This window comes from Calypte anna, chromosome 3 (genome assembly GCF_003957555.1).
Source record: "Calypte anna isolate BGI_N300 chromosome 3, bCalAnn1_v1.p, whole genome shotgun sequence".
NCBI classification, from domain to species: domain Eukaryota; kingdom Metazoa; phylum Chordata; class Aves; order Apodiformes; family Trochilidae; genus Calypte; species Calypte anna.
Window position 1 is genome coordinate 69,768,709 of NC_044246.1, and position 21,498 is coordinate 69,790,206.

At 39.3% G+C, this 21,498-nt stretch overlaps 1 protein-coding gene and 1 long non-coding RNA gene across 4 annotated transcripts in view; one reads left to right on the plus strand and one right to left on the minus strand.

Moving 5' to 3' along the window:
- Positions 1 to 88: 88 nt before the first annotated feature.
- LOC115598130 lies at positions 89 to 3,625 on the minus strand. The gene is made up of 3 exons (XR_003987409.1): positions 3,523 to 3,625; positions 653 to 774; positions 89 to 163 (listed from the first exon to the last, which is right to left on the minus strand). It is a non-coding gene; the product is annotated as an uncharacterized LOC115598130 (long non-coding RNA).
- Positions 3,626 to 3,760: 135 nt separating this feature from the next.
- SLC22A16 (solute carrier family 22 member 16) overlaps positions 3,761 to 21,498 on the plus strand; it is a 33,947-nt gene continuing 16,209 nt past the window's right edge. For all 3 annotated transcript variants that reach the window (XM_030448283.1, XM_030448285.1, XM_030448284.1), the window contains exon 1: positions 3,761 to 3,906. In XM_030448283.1, the coding sequence (XP_030304143.1) occupies positions 3,857 to 3,906 (50 nt within the window). In that variant the 5' untranslated portion in view covers positions 3,761 to 3,856. The remainder of the gene's footprint in view (positions 3,907 to 21,498) is intronic.

Sequence of the window (21,498 nt, forward strand, 5' to 3'; positions counted from 1 at the left end):
TGCTTTTTGTAAAGACAGCTTTTCTGCAAGCTTTTTTCAGCACCACCAGTTCAATGGCTGACTGACATTTTATGCAAATAAGATCCATTTGGGTCTTAGGCTCTCAAAGTCTCCACTGTGTTTTCATTGATAAGTGCAGATGAAATGGTCCTGCAGGTTTTCCCTGGAAGAGAACAGAAACTGCTGACTTCAAAACCAACATGGGTTACATTCAAGCTATGCTGTTGTTGATTTTAGTGGTGGTGGGGTTTCAGTAGTGTGACAAAAGAAGGCATCAGGGATCACTCAGGGATGGACTTTAGCCCTGTACTTAACCTGGGTGCTGTGGTAGTAGTTAGATCCTGCACTTTCTGTGATACCACTTCTTACCTGTTGGTTACAAACCTCGTCAGAAGGGGAGGGAAACAAATGGATCAGAAATTGGCTCCATTTAAGAAATCATTACCGGTGTATGTGGAAAGGTGCTGGCAACACTACCAGTTACCTTGTGTCCACACCACTTCAGTGTTTAGACTTCAGATGTAATGTGAAGCTCAGCATGCATGCATGAGTGTATTAGAACCAGATCACAGGTATGTTTGTCTTTTGTCTCTCATATTTTGGTGACACTGTAATTTTACTTAAAAAGAGCAACAGCAGAAACAACCCTTACCAGATGCCAGACTTTTCATAGTGGGAATGACAAACTGAAGAAGATTATTTTGTTAGCCATCTCGTCTCCCATTACAAGTTGTTAAGATCACTTCTTCAAGGATTGTGCAATATTGAATGCCTCTGTTGAAAAACAACCAGCTTGTGAGAACCAGAACTGAGGTTAAAACTGTAACTGGAGCTTTTTGTGATGAGCCAATGTATATCACCCTTGCAGGATTAAAAGACCAACACTTTTAATCCCAGGATTACCCTGGAGAGTGTTGTCTATTGTGAAAACCCTCAGTCTTCCCATTCCAGTGATTTTCAAAATCAGTACTGGAAAAGGAGAAAAACCTCCTTCCAGTTCCTTCTGCTAAAAAAATCCCTAAAATTCTGAAGTAAGTAGAGCTTGGATGTGGATGGTCTCATCTTGACACATTAATTATAGGTATCTTTAATTTCTTTTTTAGATGTTCCCTGTATTTTCTGTAGCACAAGAGATCATCACACAGAACAATCCTTTGGAAAGGGAGCTGTGTACTGTGTGTCAACAGTACTATGACTTCTCCTAGGTGAGTCTGGTGAAAAAGAACACAGTGAGGGATATGGGTGCCTAAAAGCTCAGTTATTCCTTCATGTAGTATTGGTGTGACAGGGTGGGAGGGAGGCAGGCTTAAAGCATGTTGTGTATCTTCCCAGGCTAGAAATAAAGAAGGCAATTGGTGACTTCCACATCTTTAAGAGAGCAGACATTGCAGACATTACAGTAATAACCTTCAGAAATGCATACACGTGGGAGTTTGGTATTAACTTTAATAGGAGTGAGTGTAAACCTCCTTTCTTTACTCTGATACAGGTAGTAAAGTCATGATATTATCAAAGAGGCAAACACAGGGAGAAATGTGTGCAAGAATGTCTGCAAGAGATTCCACAAGGAGGAAACTATGTATCTCTCTAGGTTTAAAAAATGGTGTTGAAAGGGATTTCTCTATTTCCTGCTTGACTTATACACCAAATATAGATCTCACCTATACAATAATGCTGTTGAAAATTAATGAATTTACTTGTTGTAGGAGGTAATACAAAAATAGGCACAGAAACAGCAATGCAATATTTAGACAGAATATTTACTATTTGGTGGTATTTGTTTTTGCAAATAACTATTTAACTAGTGTGGCTCTATGGAGAAAGAAATACTTCATTAAAGCAGCAGTGCTGCATTCAAACACATACCATTTCAAAACTGGAAAATATTCTCCAGAGAAAAAATAAGGATGATGAAATTTAATGTTGATATTTATAAGGCAAAAACTAAGCAATACAAAAATTCTTACCGAAAGCAAACCCATCTGTCCTTAGACTTACTAGTTTGCATAGCCTAAGAAAGTAGCATCAACAAATTCTATACTTGGTGGTGTTAAAAATGTCCTTTGCAGGTGCAAAGAGACATGTGGAGAGCTTTGTTAAATTTAGCAATACCTCTGAAACATTCGGGTGAGGTGAGGGGCCTAAAAGCGTGCTTGCTGTGAGGAACAATCCTTTGCTGAAGTTACTATTCAGATTCCCCCTTGTGTAATGCAGCATTTGCTCATTTAGCTGGTCTGGTCAGGAGTCACTCAGAGCCAAGGAGCCTGACAAACATCTGCTTTTTCCAGGTCTGGGCTGGAACAGATTGTCACCCCGAAGTCCCAACATCTGCTCTGCACAAGGAACAGTTCTGGCGCTTGCTTGGTGCCAGCGTCTCTTAAAGGCACATTTCACCACAAGGCGGTGAAGCCTGGCAGCCCATGTGGTTGCAGAAATATTTGGGTCAGGTTTTGGAAAGAGAAGGCTGACTTCCTAGGATTTAACAGGAGTTTACTTCTTAGCTATTTCAGTGCTTCCTAAGAAAGAAAGTATGCATATAAAGAGATTGGACTGGCTAGGATTTTTTTATTGCTTTTCACTTTGTGTTGTTGTTTTTCTTTCCCTTGTGCTTTTTGTTTTGTTAAGAAAAAGGAAAAAAAAATGCCCAGAAGGAGCTCATGCAATCTGCTGGACATATGTCTTTAATCACAAAATTTAGGTTGGATGGAGACTTCAGAGGGCATCTGCTCCATCTCCCCACTCAGACCAGAAGCAACTTTCAACTTTCATCTACCCAAAACAGGAAGTAAAGTATTCCGAGGAGGAAAAACCTTAAACATGAGAGCTGCACCTGCAATAGTTTTTTTCCTGTATCTTGCCTAATTCTCAGAGCCCAAAGCAACTGGGCTGCTAGACCATATCTGTTCCAACAAAACCCACTGCTAAGTTAAATACAAAGGTCTCCTGTTGCAACTGGCTCAAACAATTTCAAACTGATTGTTTTGGCCTACTCTGGATAAGGCAGAAAATTAAGTCCAAATATAATTGAGGGATCATTACAAATTGGGGAACTAATGACAGGCGTGCAAATATGGGACACATTACATAGTTTATTAAATAATAATACTGTTTTACATTGTGTGCTAAAATGTTGAAAAACATCCTGTGTAATATATCCAAGCAACAGGAGATTATAAGGTTTATTAAACGGATTCTTTTTCAAACGATGTCCTGGGAAAAATCTTATTTATACACACCTTTAATCGAAAACATCCCTAAGGAATACGCTTGAGCATGAACATATTGAATCATAAATTACTGTCACAAAGAGATTTTAAGCATCTTGTAATTTCATTTTTATGTGTGCGGGCGAAAGGGAAGGGCATGCTGCAGATGCTGCCCGGCAGGACTGCCAGAGGGACCCATCTTTCAGAGGAAGGTATCCAAGGTGTACACCCCAGCCTGTCTGACAGGTAAACGCTCTCCCTCGGGAACCAAAGCGCCGAAGCAGTACACACAGGAATTACAGGACCCCCCTCTTACCCAGGGACGTCTGCCCAGCTCCTTCTCCTCCCGTAACTCCAAGTCAAACAGTTCCACCGGGGCTGCCCGTCCCACCGGCCCCGCCGGGCTGCCCGTCCCGCCCGGGGTCGGCGCTGGGGGCGGTTGGCGGTGACCGTTGGGGCGGCGACCGTTAGGCGCGCGCCCGCCCCCCGGCCCTCCCTCTGAGGGGCCGCGCCCGCCGTCCTTGCCGCGGGGCGGCGGGCGGGGCGCTGTACCTCGCCGGGGGGCCGGGCCGGGTCGGGCCGGGCCGGTGACTCCTCACCGCACCTCGGGGACAGCAAGACTGAGGTTCCCGGCTTGCTGCGTCCTCGCCATGGCTCCCAGCTCCGAGAGGATCTTCGACTTCCTGGGACACTTCGGCAGGTACCTGCGGGAAGGGGGGCGCAAATCCGTCCCGTGAGGAGGCCGCGCTACGGCCCGCCCTCCCGCGCTGCTCTGTCTGTCTGTCTGTCTGTCTGTCTCTCTCTCTCTCTCTCACACACACACAGACACACAGACACACACACAGAGACACACACGGGCAGCGAGACTGTCAGACACGTGTGTGCAGGCACCGAGGGACCCCCAGAGGTGCAGGGTATCACACGCAGGCGGAGGCTGGCACAGAGGGACATCCCTGTGCATCGCATGTGCTCGCGGCAGTGCAGAGGCTGCAGGGGGGCAGTCACAGACAAACAGCGGGGAACTGGCACACCGCACCCTGCACCGCGGCGTACAGGCAGGCACTTCCCCTGTATGGCCTTCCGACACATGCTGCCACCCGGGCGTGTGGTCACGCACGCTATGCACGCACCTGTGTGTAAGCCACGGTGATATTTGCATCCACGTTCACGACCTGTTCACACGGAGCCTCACACACCTGTAGGCACTGTGTGTGTTCATACTCTTGCAGGCATACACATTCATATACATGCACTGTTAGGCACTTAAGTTTTAACACATTTCTTGCACGTGTGAGCATGCACAGACAGAAACACATGCACTCACACACAGAGGTGACAGAAGGAGGGTACAAACAGTATGTATAGCAAGTATTGTGGTACACGCAGGCAGAATGTTTCTGCAAAGATGCACAGCCCTCTTTTGTGTTTTTATTGAGGTTGGGATTGTTGTATGTGGTTTATGGATATGGAGTATATGTATATAAATTTACTGGCAAAGGACTATCTGTATGGTAAATCGTGTAATGCCTTATGATGCCTTGTGGTGAGTTTTCTTCTATGTGGTTTGTGGTTATGATGTGTGTATATACAGACCTGGGTTTGTTAGGTGGGATGCACAGGTGTGGTGTGTGTGCTTTTGTAGCTGTGGATGCAATGCTGGTACATGAGACTGCTTATCACAGTTAATGGAGAAGGAATGTTTGGCAAGGAAATGAAATTTTAGAGGATATTAATTGTAAGACCAAGAGGCAGTCATCCTCACTGTGGGTTCTGTCATGTACTTTCACAATGCCCTGATCAGCATGCATTTTGCAGGTGCGTACTCCTCAGAGCACGTGTCTGGAATACACCCATGTGTCACAATTTGGCTACTAGGGACATCGCCCACCCCACAATCCTCACCACCCCACCCCCCATTCTTCTATGGGGATGACCCTGTTGTGGTCAGTGGGACAGGCTGGGGGGGTTGGTTGGGGATAAATTTAATGACATCCAACAAGGGCAAGTGTGGAGTCTTGCATCTGGGAAAAAACAACCAGGAGACCTCTCCATTGACCAGGAGAGGTTTGGGACTGAGCTGTTAGAGAGCAGAGTGGGGAAAAGGACCTGGGGGACAGAAGAGTGACTATGAGCCAGCATTGTTCCTTGGTGTCCAAGAAGGCAAATGGCATTCTGGGCTGTGTTTAGTAGGTGGAGAGATGTTCTCCTCCCCCTCTATTCTGCCCTGGTGAGGCCACATCTGGAATATTGTTTGAAGAGAAACTTACTGACTGTGAGGGTGAGGGAGCACTGACCAGGCTGCTCAGACAGGTTGTGGAGTCTCCTTCTCAAGAGATTCAAAACCCACCAGGACACCATCCTGTGTAACCTACACTGCTCTGTAGTGTTTGTGACCACCCTGTGGACACCATCCACATCCAGGGCATCCAGGACACCATCCTGTGTGACCTAATCCTGCTCTGGAAGGGGGGGTTGATCTCTCAAGGTCCTTTCCAGCCCCTGGCATTCTGTGATTCTATGATTCTCAGTTTAAGCTGTTGAATTGCAGTGTTGCACTTTCTAGCTTGGTCACCAGTGGGCTAGCCTAACCTACAGTGTCAATCTATCAGGGGAAAGCAGAACAAAGCCTTGGAGCTCCTTTTAATGGCAGTAGTGCACAGCTGTACTCTGCAGCAAAACCGGCTCGTGATGGGTGTCAATAGCCTCTGCAGATGGTTAGGATAGAAAGACTTTTTCTTTGCTTAACTAGGACTGATGCTTAAAGTACACGTTTGGTCAAGTTGTGACTCACATGCATATCTACCGAACAATATCTCTTTCATTATCAGTTCTGGGTCAGCAACAAAAATACTTTGTTCTCTGTGAACTAGGAGACAAATCCTAGCAATCAGTTTATTTTGCTGTTGCTCTTTTGTCTTTCTTTTTGTGGTAAGCAGCCATTTGACACTGAATACTGAAACAACATATAAGTTGTTATTCCTAACCACTTGGGTAGTTTTTCTGCTTCAGAACATGTATCAATACTTTATCTAAAAGTTTTCAAAATTACTTCTTGCAATTAAAGGAAGAACAATTCTACAGTGATAGCCTCACATCTAGGGGATAGACTATTTGAGATGCATTTAAATAAGGGTTGCTTTAGCTTTAAGACTTTTGAAATAAGCCACAGACTAAAAAAATTTGCATAGTCATGTTAAATTCATGGCAATTCTAAATTCCAAAGACCATGTACTAAAGGCAAGTATAATAGCAGCCTATTTAAAAAATGTTGTAAAATAACTTTTTAATCTCTTTATACCAATAGATAAAAGATTAAAACAAGAAAAGTTGCTCTTAACTGTAACCATGAAATTAGTTCTGATTTGTTCATACTTATACATCATAAAAACATTGACAGATAATGAATAATTTCTTCAGTTCAGACAGTTCTTATAAGGCCCATGTAACCTATGCACTACATGTCAATTCTGTAGGTTTGCCACAGTCAGATTCTGCACAGCCCAAGCATGACTGTTATTATTTTGAGACTGTTTTGATTTTCTTAGACCCTGACATGTTCAGTAAAGAATGGCCAGCTGCTTATGTGTATTCATATATATATATGTATAAATAAATGCATGGAGACAATATGTGAGCATATATATGAGTAATATATCTTATGCACATCTCTCTATATAATCTATTAATATAAATATACTATGTAAGCCTTTCACTTTGATTCAAGTGATGAATTTTTCAGAATTGACTTTCACATGGATGCTGACAATATTTTGCTTTCCATGTGGATTCTCCTTCAGAAGTCTTTGTGATGCTATAACTCTTACTTGGGGATCTTGATACATGGATAAACAACCACAGATATGTATTGGCTTTTGTTTCCTTTGCCATTAAAGGGAGACTTTATGTCTGTTTGAATTTGGTCATGGTAGCCCATAAATTCAAGAAAATTGTTTTAAACATTGTTCTTGAGTCTGTCTCTGGAGCATGAGATTGCATGCTATTGCATGGGTGAACGAAAAAAAAAACCAAATCCTGTCTGCTTCAAAAGACCTCATCTCTAATGAATTGCCAGGCCCTAAAACTCCTGGTTTTCTTGCATCAAACTGCACCTTTTATCCACACAGTGGCTGCTGGCAGACCATGCCTCTGGTCTGTCCCTTTCTGCCCCTTCTCCAGCCCCTTTCTGCCCCTTCTCCAGCCCCTTTCTGCCCAGCCACTTCAGCTGCAACAACCCACCCTGGGCCCATCAAGTAAGGAGTATTTAGTCAGCCATTTGCCATTTCCAACAGGCTCGTATTGGGAAAGCAGAGTCAGGATTAATGGCCCTAAGGTTGGTAGCGCAGTTTGCTTGACCTGTGGTAGATCTGTATGGTACAGAGGTGATGGCTACTCAGTGGCCTGCAGCAAGAATGCCTGCTGTACCCTGGCTGACCAGCTAGCATATTATATAGCTGGCTGGGGAGCCATGCCTTTAGGACTTGGCTGGCTGGCTCATGCTGCCTGCACATCTACTTCCTTGGTAAACTAAAGCACTTTTAATAACTTCAGTGACTTTAATCTACCAGCAGAACACAGAATTTACTTATCTGGTTGCTAGGGAGAAACATGTTACTTACTTTACACCATGACAGAGTGCTGAATGATCTAATGATCTACATGATCTAATCAGGAATAGCTGTCCAGAGAGAAATCTGGTAAGGTACCTCTTACTGAACATGTGGATGAGAATAAGGATTTGATTTCCCAGCTGGCATGTCTGGGAGCTATGATATGCAGTTTACACAATATGTAGAGTTTTTTTCCGGTGATTTACAGTTTTCACATCTTATCTTGTACTTCAGCTAAAAGCAGGTGGTGAAAATTGTTAAGGAGAGAAGGGAAGGTTGGGTGTCACCGACACTATTTCCAGGTTTCAGAATAAAATGTTTCCAGAAGATTTTAAAAGATAGTTTTTAAACTATTCTGTCTCTTATGAAGTTGAGTAAGTTATCCAGATTTTCAAATGTTGGTTTTATAAATACTATAGTTTACTGGCAGTTAGACTGGTTTCATAGAATCATAGAATCATAGAATTGGCTGGGTTGGAAGGGACCTCAGAGATCATCGAGTCCAACCCTTGAACCACCTTTGCGGTTGCTAGACCATGGCACTGAGTGCCACATCCAGTCTCTTTTTAAATATCTCCAGGGACGGAGAAAAATTAACAACAACTACAGAAACATTCATGTATTTATTCAGTTTTCAACATCTTTACATCGTTGCTTAATATGAACCTGTTGCCTGGCCATGGAGTTGCTACAATTTGGACCTAAGAGGCAACCAATGCTAGCCATGACTGCTAGTTGGAGGAAAGAAACAGGACAGACAGCCTGACTCTTTGGATAGGGTGCTCACCTGTCACAGCTGAACATGGAGTTTCATAGAAATTACTACACTTATCAACAGTTTCAACATTTTCAGTTGATTTCATTGGAGCATTTTTAGTGTTCATGAGTAGGTTGGAGACTATGCTTATCTCAAAAGGAAACTGGCTTGATTTTGTAGAGATATTTTCAATGGATTTCAACAATGAAGACCTTGCTGGTCAGTGTCACAGTAGCAGTATTTGAACATTCAGTGCTAATGCCATTTCTCTTTTCCCTGTTTTGTAGAAGACCCTGGTATATTTCTAAATTCCTTTTCACAAATCTTCTTTTCACATCTCAGAATTTTTCCAGGCTCCTATTTTCATGATGATGTCCTTATCCTCTCATTTCATAGCTCACAGCTCTTGTGATCACATTACATCTTCTGCAAATTGTGCTGTATACATGATACTTCCAGGAGGTTTTAGGTTTGTATCAAATAACAGAGTCCCAAGTATCTCAAAGAATATGCTCACCATTTCTTTTCACAAAAAGAAAATAGGAATACATTCAAACAATGATTTTTTTAAACTCAAATATTTTACAGGCATCTTGAAAGGTTTTTCCCCAACAAAAATACATTTTTCAAGTGGAGAAAAGTACCAGCTGGACATGCAAAGAAATTGATTTTCCTTTTCTAAGTTATTATGGAGGAACAGGCAATCATATTCAGCATTTGAACAGGTGATTAGCTTTAACATAGCAAATTCAAACATTACAAGCTTTTTCTGAAATACTAGTACTAATACATTTAGTGTTCATTACACAAAATTGACGTTTGTTGAAGTTTTGAGTAATTTCCTGAAGGTGAGCAAAATACTGTGGTCTAGAGATATATTTTTTTTAGAAAATAGCAACATATCTGTTTCAAGTTTCAAAATGTATCAGTGGACAGCTGTTTGTGTGCACTGGAATGTGCCAGACAGAAGAATCCCTAACCTAAGTCCTCCTTTGGCTCCTACTCAGGGGTAGTGGTTGACAGAAATGCTTGATAAATGTTCTTCAGCTTTGTAACTATGCTATATTATAACATCTGAATCAGCCTTTGCTCATCTCAGATGTTCATAGGATAAAACAAGTGGGCTTGGTTGCATTTTGTTTTTTCTCTTCTTCTATTATGGAAAGAGGGGGGAATCCAGAGATTTTGCAAAGAGTTCTTGATCCCATTGGTTGAACAGCATCATAATAGCCTTGGAGAACTGAGACAAGCCATGTGTTTTCACAGAGCAGACTCTAGCAGCTTAAACAAAGAACTAATTATGTATGCCTGACAAGGAAAAGTAGGAATACTCCCAAGGCTCAGAACCAAAAGTTGGATACTGGCAAGTCCTCCTGGATAATGGTGAAAACACAGTAGCAGTGTGGTCTGCAAGAGGTACTAACAGGGATACGGGTCATATTTGAGGCAGTTTTTCTGTAGCAACGAAACTGTACTGCATCAGAATGTGCTGGCAACCTCAGCCTGCCTCTTTCTGGGTTGAAAAAAAAAAAAAAGTAGATTATAGTAACAGAACTGGATTAGAAAGTAGATTACAATAACAGGACAATAACTAAATAAAACCAGGATGAAAATTCACTTGTCTATAGTACTACTCATTACTTCTCTAAGGCTACAACCTGCAATGCAAACAAGATTTAGACTTTAAGCTCGTAAGTCAGTTATGATTTGTAAAGCAGCTGCTGAGATTTAGACTGGACCTCTAAAATGCTGGCAACCCCCAGGGTGGATTCTAGACAGAGTTGTGGCATGGACACATTTATGGCAACATAATGCAACTATTGCACATATTAAGGAGCTGATGATCTACTGGTTTGTCCCAAAATATTAAGACTGTGAAAGAAAATGAAATATACAAGGAACTTCACTGTGTGTTTTTTGTCATACCATGCCTGGGACTGGGATATCACTCCTATAAAATCTCTCAGTAATTTTCTCATAATAGTTGTGATTTTCAGCAGCACTAAGATATCTCAAAGTTGGAAGGAAAGGTTTTATAAAGGGCCCCAGCAGCCTTCAACACATGCTATGAAAATTCTTGTGGTACCATGTTGCTGTACTCAATGAGAATGGAACCGAGGTATGTACACAGCTGTCATTTTATTTGAGGCTGCTTGAGGCATGAAGCTATAGCAGCTGAGCAAGACCATGAGATTCTCAACTTCCCAGAAACATAGAAAAAATAGCAAGACTGAGAAAATTTTAACTGAGGTAGCTCTGTCTCAATTGGAAGGCTGAGACTGGAAAAAGTATGGTGACCATCTGTACAAGGCAGATTTTCAAGCACTAATCATGATAGTTGATCTGTCAGATTGTCCACAGACAGATCTTGTCTGTCTTTGAAGAAACTGAAATTACATAGTGAATGAATATATACCAGAATATCACACATTAATAACCAAACTATAATGTTGACCTCAGTCAGAGCAGATGTTCTCTGAAAATCACGTGCAAATGTAGTTTAAACAAGAAGAAGCATCAACTGGATGACAGACTGAACCCTTTCATCAATAAAATATTTTTAAGAAGTGAAGTTAAGCTTCCTCTTCCTATTATTTGGAGGCATTACTACTAGTTAGCAAAATCAGAGGTGCAGCCCCAGCACCAGTGTTGAGGCAGAAAGAGGACAAGGCCCAAAGCCTGTGCTAGTTGTGTGAGGACATTAGTTGTCCAAACCAAGGAACTAATGAGATCATGTCACCAACTTCACAGGCTTGTAGTATAAACTTCAGGCATCTGCCTTAGTCACTTTGTTAAGGGGAAGAGATTTAGACCCTTGAAGGGCAAGATCCATCTGTTTTATTTTCACTGAGTGGTTTAGGACAAGATGAAGAGTGCACCTGTTCTTCCACACTGATTGAAAGGGAGATCCAAATGATCTATAGGGGTCCCTGCCAACTCTGGTGATTTTGTGATTCTGTGAAATTGTTGGTTGAATTTCTTTTCCTGCATCTTTGGAACTACAGGTCAGAAGAACTGGGAAATACCATAGACTTGTTATAGTTCTATCCTTCTCAGAGAGATGATCTGTGTTAGTCCCAGTGTCAGAGCAACTGGGACCTCATCTCCTTTACACTGCATTTTAGGCATTTTGGAGAACTGTTGTCTTTTATAGATTATTGCAGCCAAGCTCAGTTCTGTCTAACCCATTGAAAAAAGAAGGAGCAGTTGGTACAAAAATGGATTTACACAGAAGAATCCTGGTAGGTCTGAGAAGAATCCAGCTTCTTTATTTCATTTTTGTGAAGAATGGGACCTATATATTGATAGAAAATATTTATGTAAGGTTAGAAAACAGTGTTATTTCAGATCATTCCCTTGTATGAACTACCACAAGAGAAAGACTCAAGGAAAAAACCTGACGCTACTGTGGAAGTATGAGCAAGTAAAAGAACATTAGACAATATGTTTCATAAGAAGTCAAAGTGCATTCTTAGCCTTGGAAACAGTCAAAGCTGTAATTTTTATTTCTTTAAATTTGTTTTTAATTTAAATTATTTCCAACTTTAATAGTTTAAAGAGAAAGGTAGTAAAATCATCTTCCTTGAATTACAGGAAACGTAAAGGTTGTCTGTTTTCCATTAAGAACAAAATAGAATAATTCATCCTGTTGGTCATTGAAGAGATAAATGGCTAGTAAAACTAATGAAAATATATATTATTTGGAAAGACAGTAATGCTGTTAAGAATTTGATTTAGCTGCATTAGAGAAGCTGTAGAAGAACTCTTTGTCTAATTAGAATCAAAGACAGTATGTCCGATACCCAAGATCTATTAAAGCAGCACCTGACATTTCATACTATTTAATATACTCCACAATGTGTAAAGCTCTCAGAGGAGAGAAAACAGAATTTTTTTTTTTTTTTTTTTTTTTTTTTTTGTCCTGTGAAGACACATGCTAGCCAAACCAATATCCAGCACTGAAGATGGAAGGGGACATAAGTAAACAAAAATTGGACAGAAGTTCATGACCAGACTGTTAGTCAAAACAAAACAAACTGAAAAGGTCTCCAGTGAAAATTAATCATTTAATAACATCTTATTATGGGGCAGATTCCCATGACTACTGGGGAGAAGGGAGTTAAGGCCTTGTAAGCAAGGGTTACACATACGCAGTGAAGAGGGATAGTTTGGAGCTGTGAGGGAAGGTGAGCTACATATCTGCAAAAGAAGATGAAATTCTGTTTGTAATCAGTAACCTCTTTTTTTTTTTTTTTTTTTTTTTTTTTTTTTTTTTTTTTTATGTGTTTCAAGATAACGTATCTTGTTTTGGCGAAGATAGTCTGTTGGGGACAGTCACTCATCTGACTAAGTGGGAAGATGAGTGGGACAAACTGGCTGACCTTGCAAGAGCCTCTGAACAGCCCTTTTAAGAGCTGATGAACTTTTGATGGTTCATTAGTGTAGACTCCCAAAAAGAGAGGAAAGAAGGAAGCTGTCCTAACTGTCCTAACTGAACTTCAACAAACTCTGTAGGCCATACAAGTTACACTGTTACACAAAGAGAGAAAAGCTGTTAGGTGGATGATACTTTCCTTTTGAATGTACAATGTAGCTGGTAAAAATAGATGTACTTAATTCATACAAAAGCAAAACTGAGTTTAATATAAAGCAATCCTTTGAAAACACCAGATTGTGCATTAAATTGAATCCCTTTCTTCAAGTTGTAGAACTGTAAAATGATAAGTGTAGAATTCCATACAGGTAGAATTGCAATTTGGTGTATTGTCTTTGGTAGCAAAGAAACTCTGTCTGAAATTGAGTTGCTTTACCTAAAGCCATGCCTTGATTTATATGATAACTTTGTCTCAAATTTTAGAAGATACAGTATTACCTGATACATAATTCCCTACATGTAACATCTTCTGAAGTGATTTTTTTTTTTTAATGAAATATCCCTAGAAAGCTAATAAGACAAAGGTGCCTGCTTCAGCTCTTCTGTTTTGTTCTTGCTGAAGAGTCACTGTGGTGATAGTCAAAATGAACAAAAGAACAATGTAGGAGTTGCAAGCGAAGCCAGGAAGAGTAAACCGATCCATTATCCAGGTAATACAATGTAGCCCACAGAAATAGACCAAAAGATCTTAATCAAATTGTAGGCTGCGAAATTAATGCTGTGGGTAAAATTATTGCCTATAGTAAGGAAGAAAGAAACAATGAAGCAACCCAAAATTCCATTACATTTATGTCAAATACATACAAAGATTATTTAAACATAATTTGATCAGCAGAGCTAAGACTCAGTATTTCTAAGTAAAAACTGAGAAAATACTAGTATGTACAGGAATGGCTACAAACATGTGCTAAGAAAGTGATGTACAATATGCTTAAATTTATTAGGAGGGTTTCTTACTTGTTTCAACTTTTTGAGTACTTAAAAAACCCTATAAGAATGAGAACTTTTAAAAATTTTCCAAGTGTGAAGGAACTAAATTTCCAGTATAGAAATAAAAGGCCATGGGTGGCATGCATAACAATAAGTATGGCATGGCTTGCAGAGAATTTATGTGGAAAATGACTGAAAATGAGCTACCTGCATCCAGTTCTTCTTAGGCGTTAATACAATTAGGAAACAAACAAACAAAAAGAGTTCCTAAAAAGCATAATCTAAGTATGACAGCAGTAAAGATGAATTATTTTGCAAAGTAGTATTTGAAGAATAGATTGCTAATTGCTTCAGAAGTGGCAGTTTTCACCACTGTGGAGCAGGCATTTGTACCTTCAACCATACCATGTTTAGAGTTTTGCAATAGAAATATGTAAATAGAGTAACAAGTAAGAACTTATAATTCATACTAAAAACATTCATACAAATTGGTATTATTTCAGGATTATAGATGGGAAAAAACCCAGTTAAAGTAAATGTAGACTTGCACATTTTAAACAAAGTTACTGCAATATGCCATGAAGGAAAACAGCAGACTCATCCGATTTGCTAAATGAGGAAGGAAGAATGAAATGTAACAGTTTATACATGAAGTACTGCCTATATCTCTAAGTAGATGGAGTCTCAATAAAAACATTTAAATTCTGTTAGACATTTTATGGATTATGATGTGAAATTATATACTTATGTGATCTGATGGAAACACTACAGCATGGAATGGAATTAAAAACCTATTTTGGACTGGTCTCCAAAAATAGGCTTACTGAAAGAAAATAAAGATAGTGGAATTGAGTTTTACCTGTGAGAAATAATGCTAGTAATATATAATGCAGAGAGAGAACATGATAATTTTCTTTATTATAGATGTTTTTAAAAATGCTGATCCTGGGATGGAAACATCCAAGTATAGAGCCTGAAGTGCTACTACTCTTCAAGCATAACCACTCTGCTATGCTTAGCACTGATCCAAATAATTCCAAAAGAAACCTAAATAACTGAAAAACTGCATGTTCATGCTTTTTTTAAAAATTATATTACCTGATGTATATCATTGACACATGTAAGGCAGGAAGGACAAGTGGATAACTAGAATGAAATAGATTGACTTCTGCTCTGCTGTTGGAAGGCATTGGATTTAATGGGCACTATTTAATCTTTGAGCATTGTTTTCAGTGGTAGTTTTGAATTTCCATTTTTTTTTCTCCCTTCTTTATTTCTACTAGTTATAAGGTAGATAATATAAATATATGAAGGAAAAGATACAATGATATGTGGAAGAGTAAAACTAATTGCTCCTCACAGCTAGTGTGCAAGATGTGTGATTGGCATTTGTCAAGCAGGCAGGTCTTGTACATTCCTCTGTTCTCTAGATAACCTCCTTGTAGCTAGGTTCCTCCATGGCAGGTTGCAAAGCATCTATCTGCTTCTTATCCAAGGACCCTAGAGGATGGAGCAAGAGCTGTGCTGACTTCGAACATTGCCAAGCTGCTTAAAGTCCACTGTTGACTTCTCCAGAATCCTTTGGAGTTTATGCAACCAGTAAAGCTGGTGGATCTGGCCCCAGCAATTAAAAATTTACTGTTCCCAGTGATGTCTTCCCTCTCATACAGAAGTTTCTTTCACAGAAAAGTCACGGGTAGAACATGTGTGTAGCTTGTGTGCAAATCCAAAGCCTTTGGGCTTAGTGCAGTTTCCCTGTCATTTAGCTAGAAGGTTGGCATTGCACTGAAGTGGCCGAGGTGTGAACACATCTTCCATCTGTCTGCTGCTCTGCAGGAGGCAGGAACCTTGGCAGAGGAGCAGCAAGAAGTATCAGGACATCTTCAATGGCAGCTGCCCTTTCTTACTGCTGTGCATGGCTGTTCCTAGTTGAAAGCTACACTACTGAACTGATGAAATACAGCAATTTTTATCAGCTGGATTATTTTGTCACAAGTGAGGACAGAAACTTAACGTGCCTGATTTAGGTAGCTTAAACGAAAAATCTGTTGCATTAATTAAAAAAATATAAAAAATACAGTGTTAAGAGTATGACTCAATTCTGTAGTACTAGTTATTGATTTTTACAGTGGTGTCACTTTCTTCATCTAAGCTTTTTATATCAAATGTACAATAGCAAGCAGCTGAACAAATTCTGGGCTTGTCTTAATCAAAGGGAAATGTTCATATGCTTAATGGGATATAAGTGTTACAATTCTTCAGATAACCAGTTTTAGGCAATTGTAAGAATGATTGGTAAGTGTCAGCTGTTTTAATGTGTTGACACACACATTGTGACCAGTGGTGATATATAATTCCTGGGGACTTCCTGATCTATATAGGCTTTCTCTTCCTCTTGCATTTGTGCTATCAGTAGTTTTAAACTGCATCTCCAACACAGCATCTTCTGCCTCTGAAGCCAAATTCTGGAAATAACCATATTGATGATTTGGGCTGAGACTAAGTTTTAATGTAGTTTAAACTGCCCTTAGGAGGGAAGGAAATGTACTCTTGACACTGTGAGTCAAGTAAGGCCATGTCTGTTACATATTTAAAGCTGCTTTCAAATCTTCATCTCTGCACTGTAGAAAAAATACTGCTCCTGAGTCTCGTTCAGCTCCTTTCCTCTCAGAACATAAATGTGTAAGTGCATCACAACTTTTAGGCTTAGAGTGGAAAGCATGCTGAAAGCCTTTTTTCCCATTATAAACAAAACCAAAACCAAACAACCAAAAACCCAAGATTGAATACAGAAGTGAAAGTGGTTACCAAACAAAAATTCTTTCAGAAATAGTAATTATGTGGAAATTTCCTTCCACTGCAGCCATCCTTTTAAGTGTACACTGCAGAATAAAAACACACTGTTTTCTGACTAAGCGATTTGCAAATGATGTAGCTGGAAAGACAAACAGTAAAAATAGTTTTTATAAAACCAGTGGAATAGTACAAATCTTTTGCTAATCACAGAATAACCTTGAAACTCTGTCCTACTCTGGAAGGATTTTAAAATAGCTTTTGATAGCTCTCTTCTCTTTAACAAAAAGGAAAACAGATATTATCAGAGATATATTTTATTTTACATAGAATTATTGTTTAATAAGTTGTGTACTATCTATATACTTCAAGAATTAACAGTTAAAATGAGTCTGGGGTTACATTCTTTAATATACATGTGTCAATGTCCACTTTAAATGATTTTACATCCCACCTTTCAAGTAGATTGGTGCAGATTGTTTGCAGGTATGCCATATAAATTGGATCAAACAATGATCTGGCTTTATTTTGTTTTTAATCATCATCTTTCTGACTTTTTTTGTTTGTTTTTTCACATTAGATCAGTCTCACAGATAAAATTCATAGCTGGTTCACATAAAAAGTACCAGCACAACTGAGATTGAGTACACTATGTCTTAAAGGATGAATAAACAGTGGGAAAAGAGAAGATAGGAAATACCTTACAGTGAGAGTGCTGCATGAGCCTACACCTAGAGGAATAGTGAACTGAACTGAAATCTAGTTCATTACCTTTATGGAAGAATATTTCTTCAGTTTAGGTACTGAGATTATGGTATTACCAGTTGCTTTTCTTACTGGTGAGTTCTTGAAATTTGTGTAGAAGGATCATAAAATGTAAAAGACTTTATTATAAGCTGTAAACAGAAAAAAAAACTGGGGAGAAATTTTGCAGAAATATTTTTAAGAAAGACTGGAACATTTTCATGTTGTGTCTTGCTGAAGCTTTTATGAAGACAGTTTTATGCTCATTTGACTTCTGGCATTCACTAAGTGTCTCTGCACTGGAGCAGTAACCTACAAAGTCTTCTTGACTTCTATATTTGACACTCCTGGCAAGAGTGACAAAATGTGCTTGCCAAATAATTATCTCCCATGGTAAGTCACTGAAGACATGGAAAAACACTGCAAGACATTATCATACCTTTTAGGACAGTCATCATGTTTACAGACTTTAAAAATGCAAAAAGAAAAAAAAAGGCTGTGAAAGAGGTATTGAAAACTCTTACTTGCAGCAATTTATGTTGCATAGTCTGATGTATGTGAAAATAACTGGCATGTAGAATAACCTTGCCAAAACCTGCCTTTTTGAGATCAGTCGAGGGAAACAGATCACAGATTTTGCTGAAAGAGTCCTTGCTTTCTTTTGATGAATTTTAATAGTATTTTAATAGTATTTGTTGCTACTGCAATGCTGCTTCTTTTTTTTTTTTTTTTTTTTTTTTTTTTTTTTTTTTTTTTTTTTTTATGTATGAGCAACAGTATCTCTTTATTCAGGGAAATTTAACTTTTAAAATGGAGTCTGGTGAGTTTACTGAAGATCATATTACATGTTTGCCTGTAGTAGAGAGATCGAAAGATTGAAGCTTAGTCATGGAGTTTCTTATCAGTCCAGTGCTCTTAAATGAAGAATTTGGGAAAAAGTTAATCATTTACAGTAGGCAACAAGGACAGCACAGACTTTAACCAGTGCCTTAGGGTCGGTGAAGTGTATAACCTCTATAGGTTCTGCTGTGACCTCCTGGCCCGGCACACACTGCCGCAGACTTCCCCAGCGGGGGTGGCTGCGCTTCCCCAGAGCCGAGTCCTCCCCTGCTCAGCCGTAGCAAGAACACAGTCCAAAAAGCACCCCCAAGGTAATAAAATTTGGGAAGAGCGTTGACATGGCCACAGCAAGAGGGCTGAGATAAAACTCATGCACCCAAAGGGTCCGAAGGGAGGGATCCTTGGCTAGCAACAGAATGGACAGCAGCTTTATGTTCCTCCTCACTCAGCACTGTCTGCTGCTCCAGCAAAACCTGTGTGTACCGTGAGTCTGGGTTTGTGTCTTTCTCTGTCTCTTTTAAATCCTCAGCTGTTCTGACAAGCAGAGTTCAATGCATCGATAGTATTCTCCCATCCCACGTATCATCCTCCCTCCATGTTTTTCGTGCTTTCTATATGTTGTCATTAATGGCCTAGTTAACTCTTTTTGGGAACTGCAATTTAGTGAATTTCCTGACATTTATGCACTTAGTCCTAAAATAAAAGCTCTCCCTTCCTTCCCCACAGGAGATTCTTGACAATTCATAATGTTGAGGTTTTGAATCTAGCAATGGTGGGGATGCTGTTACAACACTACTGTGGTCAACGATGCATTTTTCCTTCACAACAAAAGAAGGCTTTCAGGCTGGATGTTTCTGTGTTTCTGTTTTATATAAATGCATATTTATACACAGGGAGAGGCTTAGCCAGCCCATTGTGGAATTTTACTGGAGAGAGCAGTGGGTAGCTTTTACAGGAAGGGAAGTAGCCCATTAGTGTGGTGGCAGGGCTGTGGGATTCCTTCAGCCACTGGTGCTGCCAAACACTTTTATAGCTTCACATCAGGCCTTTTTCTTCCCTATTTCTGCTTTACTTGCCTGCTTCTTGCAGTTTTTTTTATTGACTAGATAGAGGTTAAAAACTACAGTTCAATCCAGCTTGATGAATTCTGCAACATGGGCATTTTGCTGTAAAAATAAATATATTTTCCTGTTCTTAAGTCATAAATAGCATAAATTATTGTATGTTAATGTATATCTGGCATTCTGTTTGGATTTGTGTTTGCTTAGCATAGGTGCTACAAATTAGGTAAGAAAAATAACGATACCACAGAATAGATTTCTTTGTTGGAAATGGATAAGGTTTTCATAACTTAAAAAATGGAAGATTGTTTTTACAAGAAACTTATATCTCATTCTAAGTTAAATCCTTGAAAAATGGGTGAAATATGACATGACACACATACTTCTTTAACATAAATCCTTTGTTGCTTTTTATAGAAGTGGAAATTGTTTCATAGGACAAAAATGAAAAATAAGGAAAGGGTAAGGGGCTGTAATTTATATAATTTTAGAAAGTAACTAGAGAACTGATAATTTTGTTCAATGAAGTGATAAAATACAAAGAAGGTTTATTCAAGGTTGCAAAAGGATGGTTTATAAGCTGCTAATAGTCTTGCAGTGAAAAAAGGGACACTGAGATTAGATTTAATGGAAAACTTTCTAACAGAAAGTTTTGACAGTGGAGCAGTCTGTCAAAATGGTTATTGAAATGTGATCACAAGAAGTGTTCAGGAAGAGATATGATAAAAGTCTCAAAGAAGCAGTTAGTGCAGAGATTAGCTGGACCTGGCCAAAGTCACTGTCCTGGTGATGCTCTTGCAATTTAGGTTTTTAAAAAATAATGTGATGCATTGGTTCATGCCATCTTCCCAGTCCACATCCTTACAAGTTGATTTCTTCAACAAGAAAGAGCATAATTTTTTTTTTCCTACTCATTGGGTAGAAGAGAAAGGATGAACCTGATATTTCTTGTACTGTGAGATCTAATTAGGAAATTCAAGATGAATGTGTTGGAGTTCGAAATTATTTAATTCTTCCTCTGTCTGGGAAATACCAGCAGGGCTGAGACTGCAATTTCCTGATGCATAATGACATATATTGCAAATACTGGGAATCTGGGTTCCAGGTATGCCATGCTTTATTAGATAGTTGCAGATTTAACTCCACAGCTTCTAGTGATTATATTTGCTGATTTGTTTGAAGTCTTCTACTCCTGAAATCAGTCATTCTGCATACTGCAACTAAAGCAAAGTTGTTGAATTTTATCTTTGCTATTTTAAAAATGAGTTTCTGTGTTTTGACAGGAGCATTTTAAATAAAACTAGAGAAGAGGAACTAAAAAATGTTGCTGACTTTATTTGCCTGTGATTATAGGGGAACAAGGGTTGCATTTCAGAATAATCCTTACTAGTTTGTGGTAGAAGATAGTCCAGAGCAGGTTTCGTCTTGCTTTGATTTATGGCTAGCTACTTAATCCTCAGAAGCTGTTCTCTTGGGAGGGGATTGGTAGGCTTAAGGAATGCTGAGATTATATTCTATTTCTCTTGACCATAGGTGTCATAAGGTTTGTTAGGTAAAGCAGCACAACACCTATGTGAGGATTGGCTTTGCCAAGTCTTCAAGAGGGAAGTGGAGCCAGTAGCTGAGCTGTCACAGTGGGTTTAGCTATGCAGCTGTCTCCTCAGACTGCTGTGGAAAAGTCCACAGAGCTGTTGGCATCAAGAGAATGGGAAAAAAAAAAATCCCCACTCCATCTGAGCCTTGGTTATAGATAGTTTTGAAATTCATTAGAATTGTAATGATAGATTATTTAAAATTCCAAAGCCAGTTACTGTTGGGACCTTTGTTACAAAAATTCAAGACTAGATGACATACATTTTGGAGAAGAGTGATCTAGAGTTCACATTTGCTACTGGGATTGGAATTGCTTTTGCCTTTCCTTCAGGACATTTAAAATCAATTGTTTTTTAGGCATCAGTTTCTTTAACTTCATCAGAGGTAGCCTCTGATAATTTTTTAAAAAGCTGCTATTTTTTCATACTACCAAGGCCCAGCATGTAGTGCAGTAAAGATGTAAATTTAGAAGTTTCTTTGAAATCCTGCAATTGGTTGCCTTTCAGAAAGTAAAAGGTAGAGGAAAAGCCAA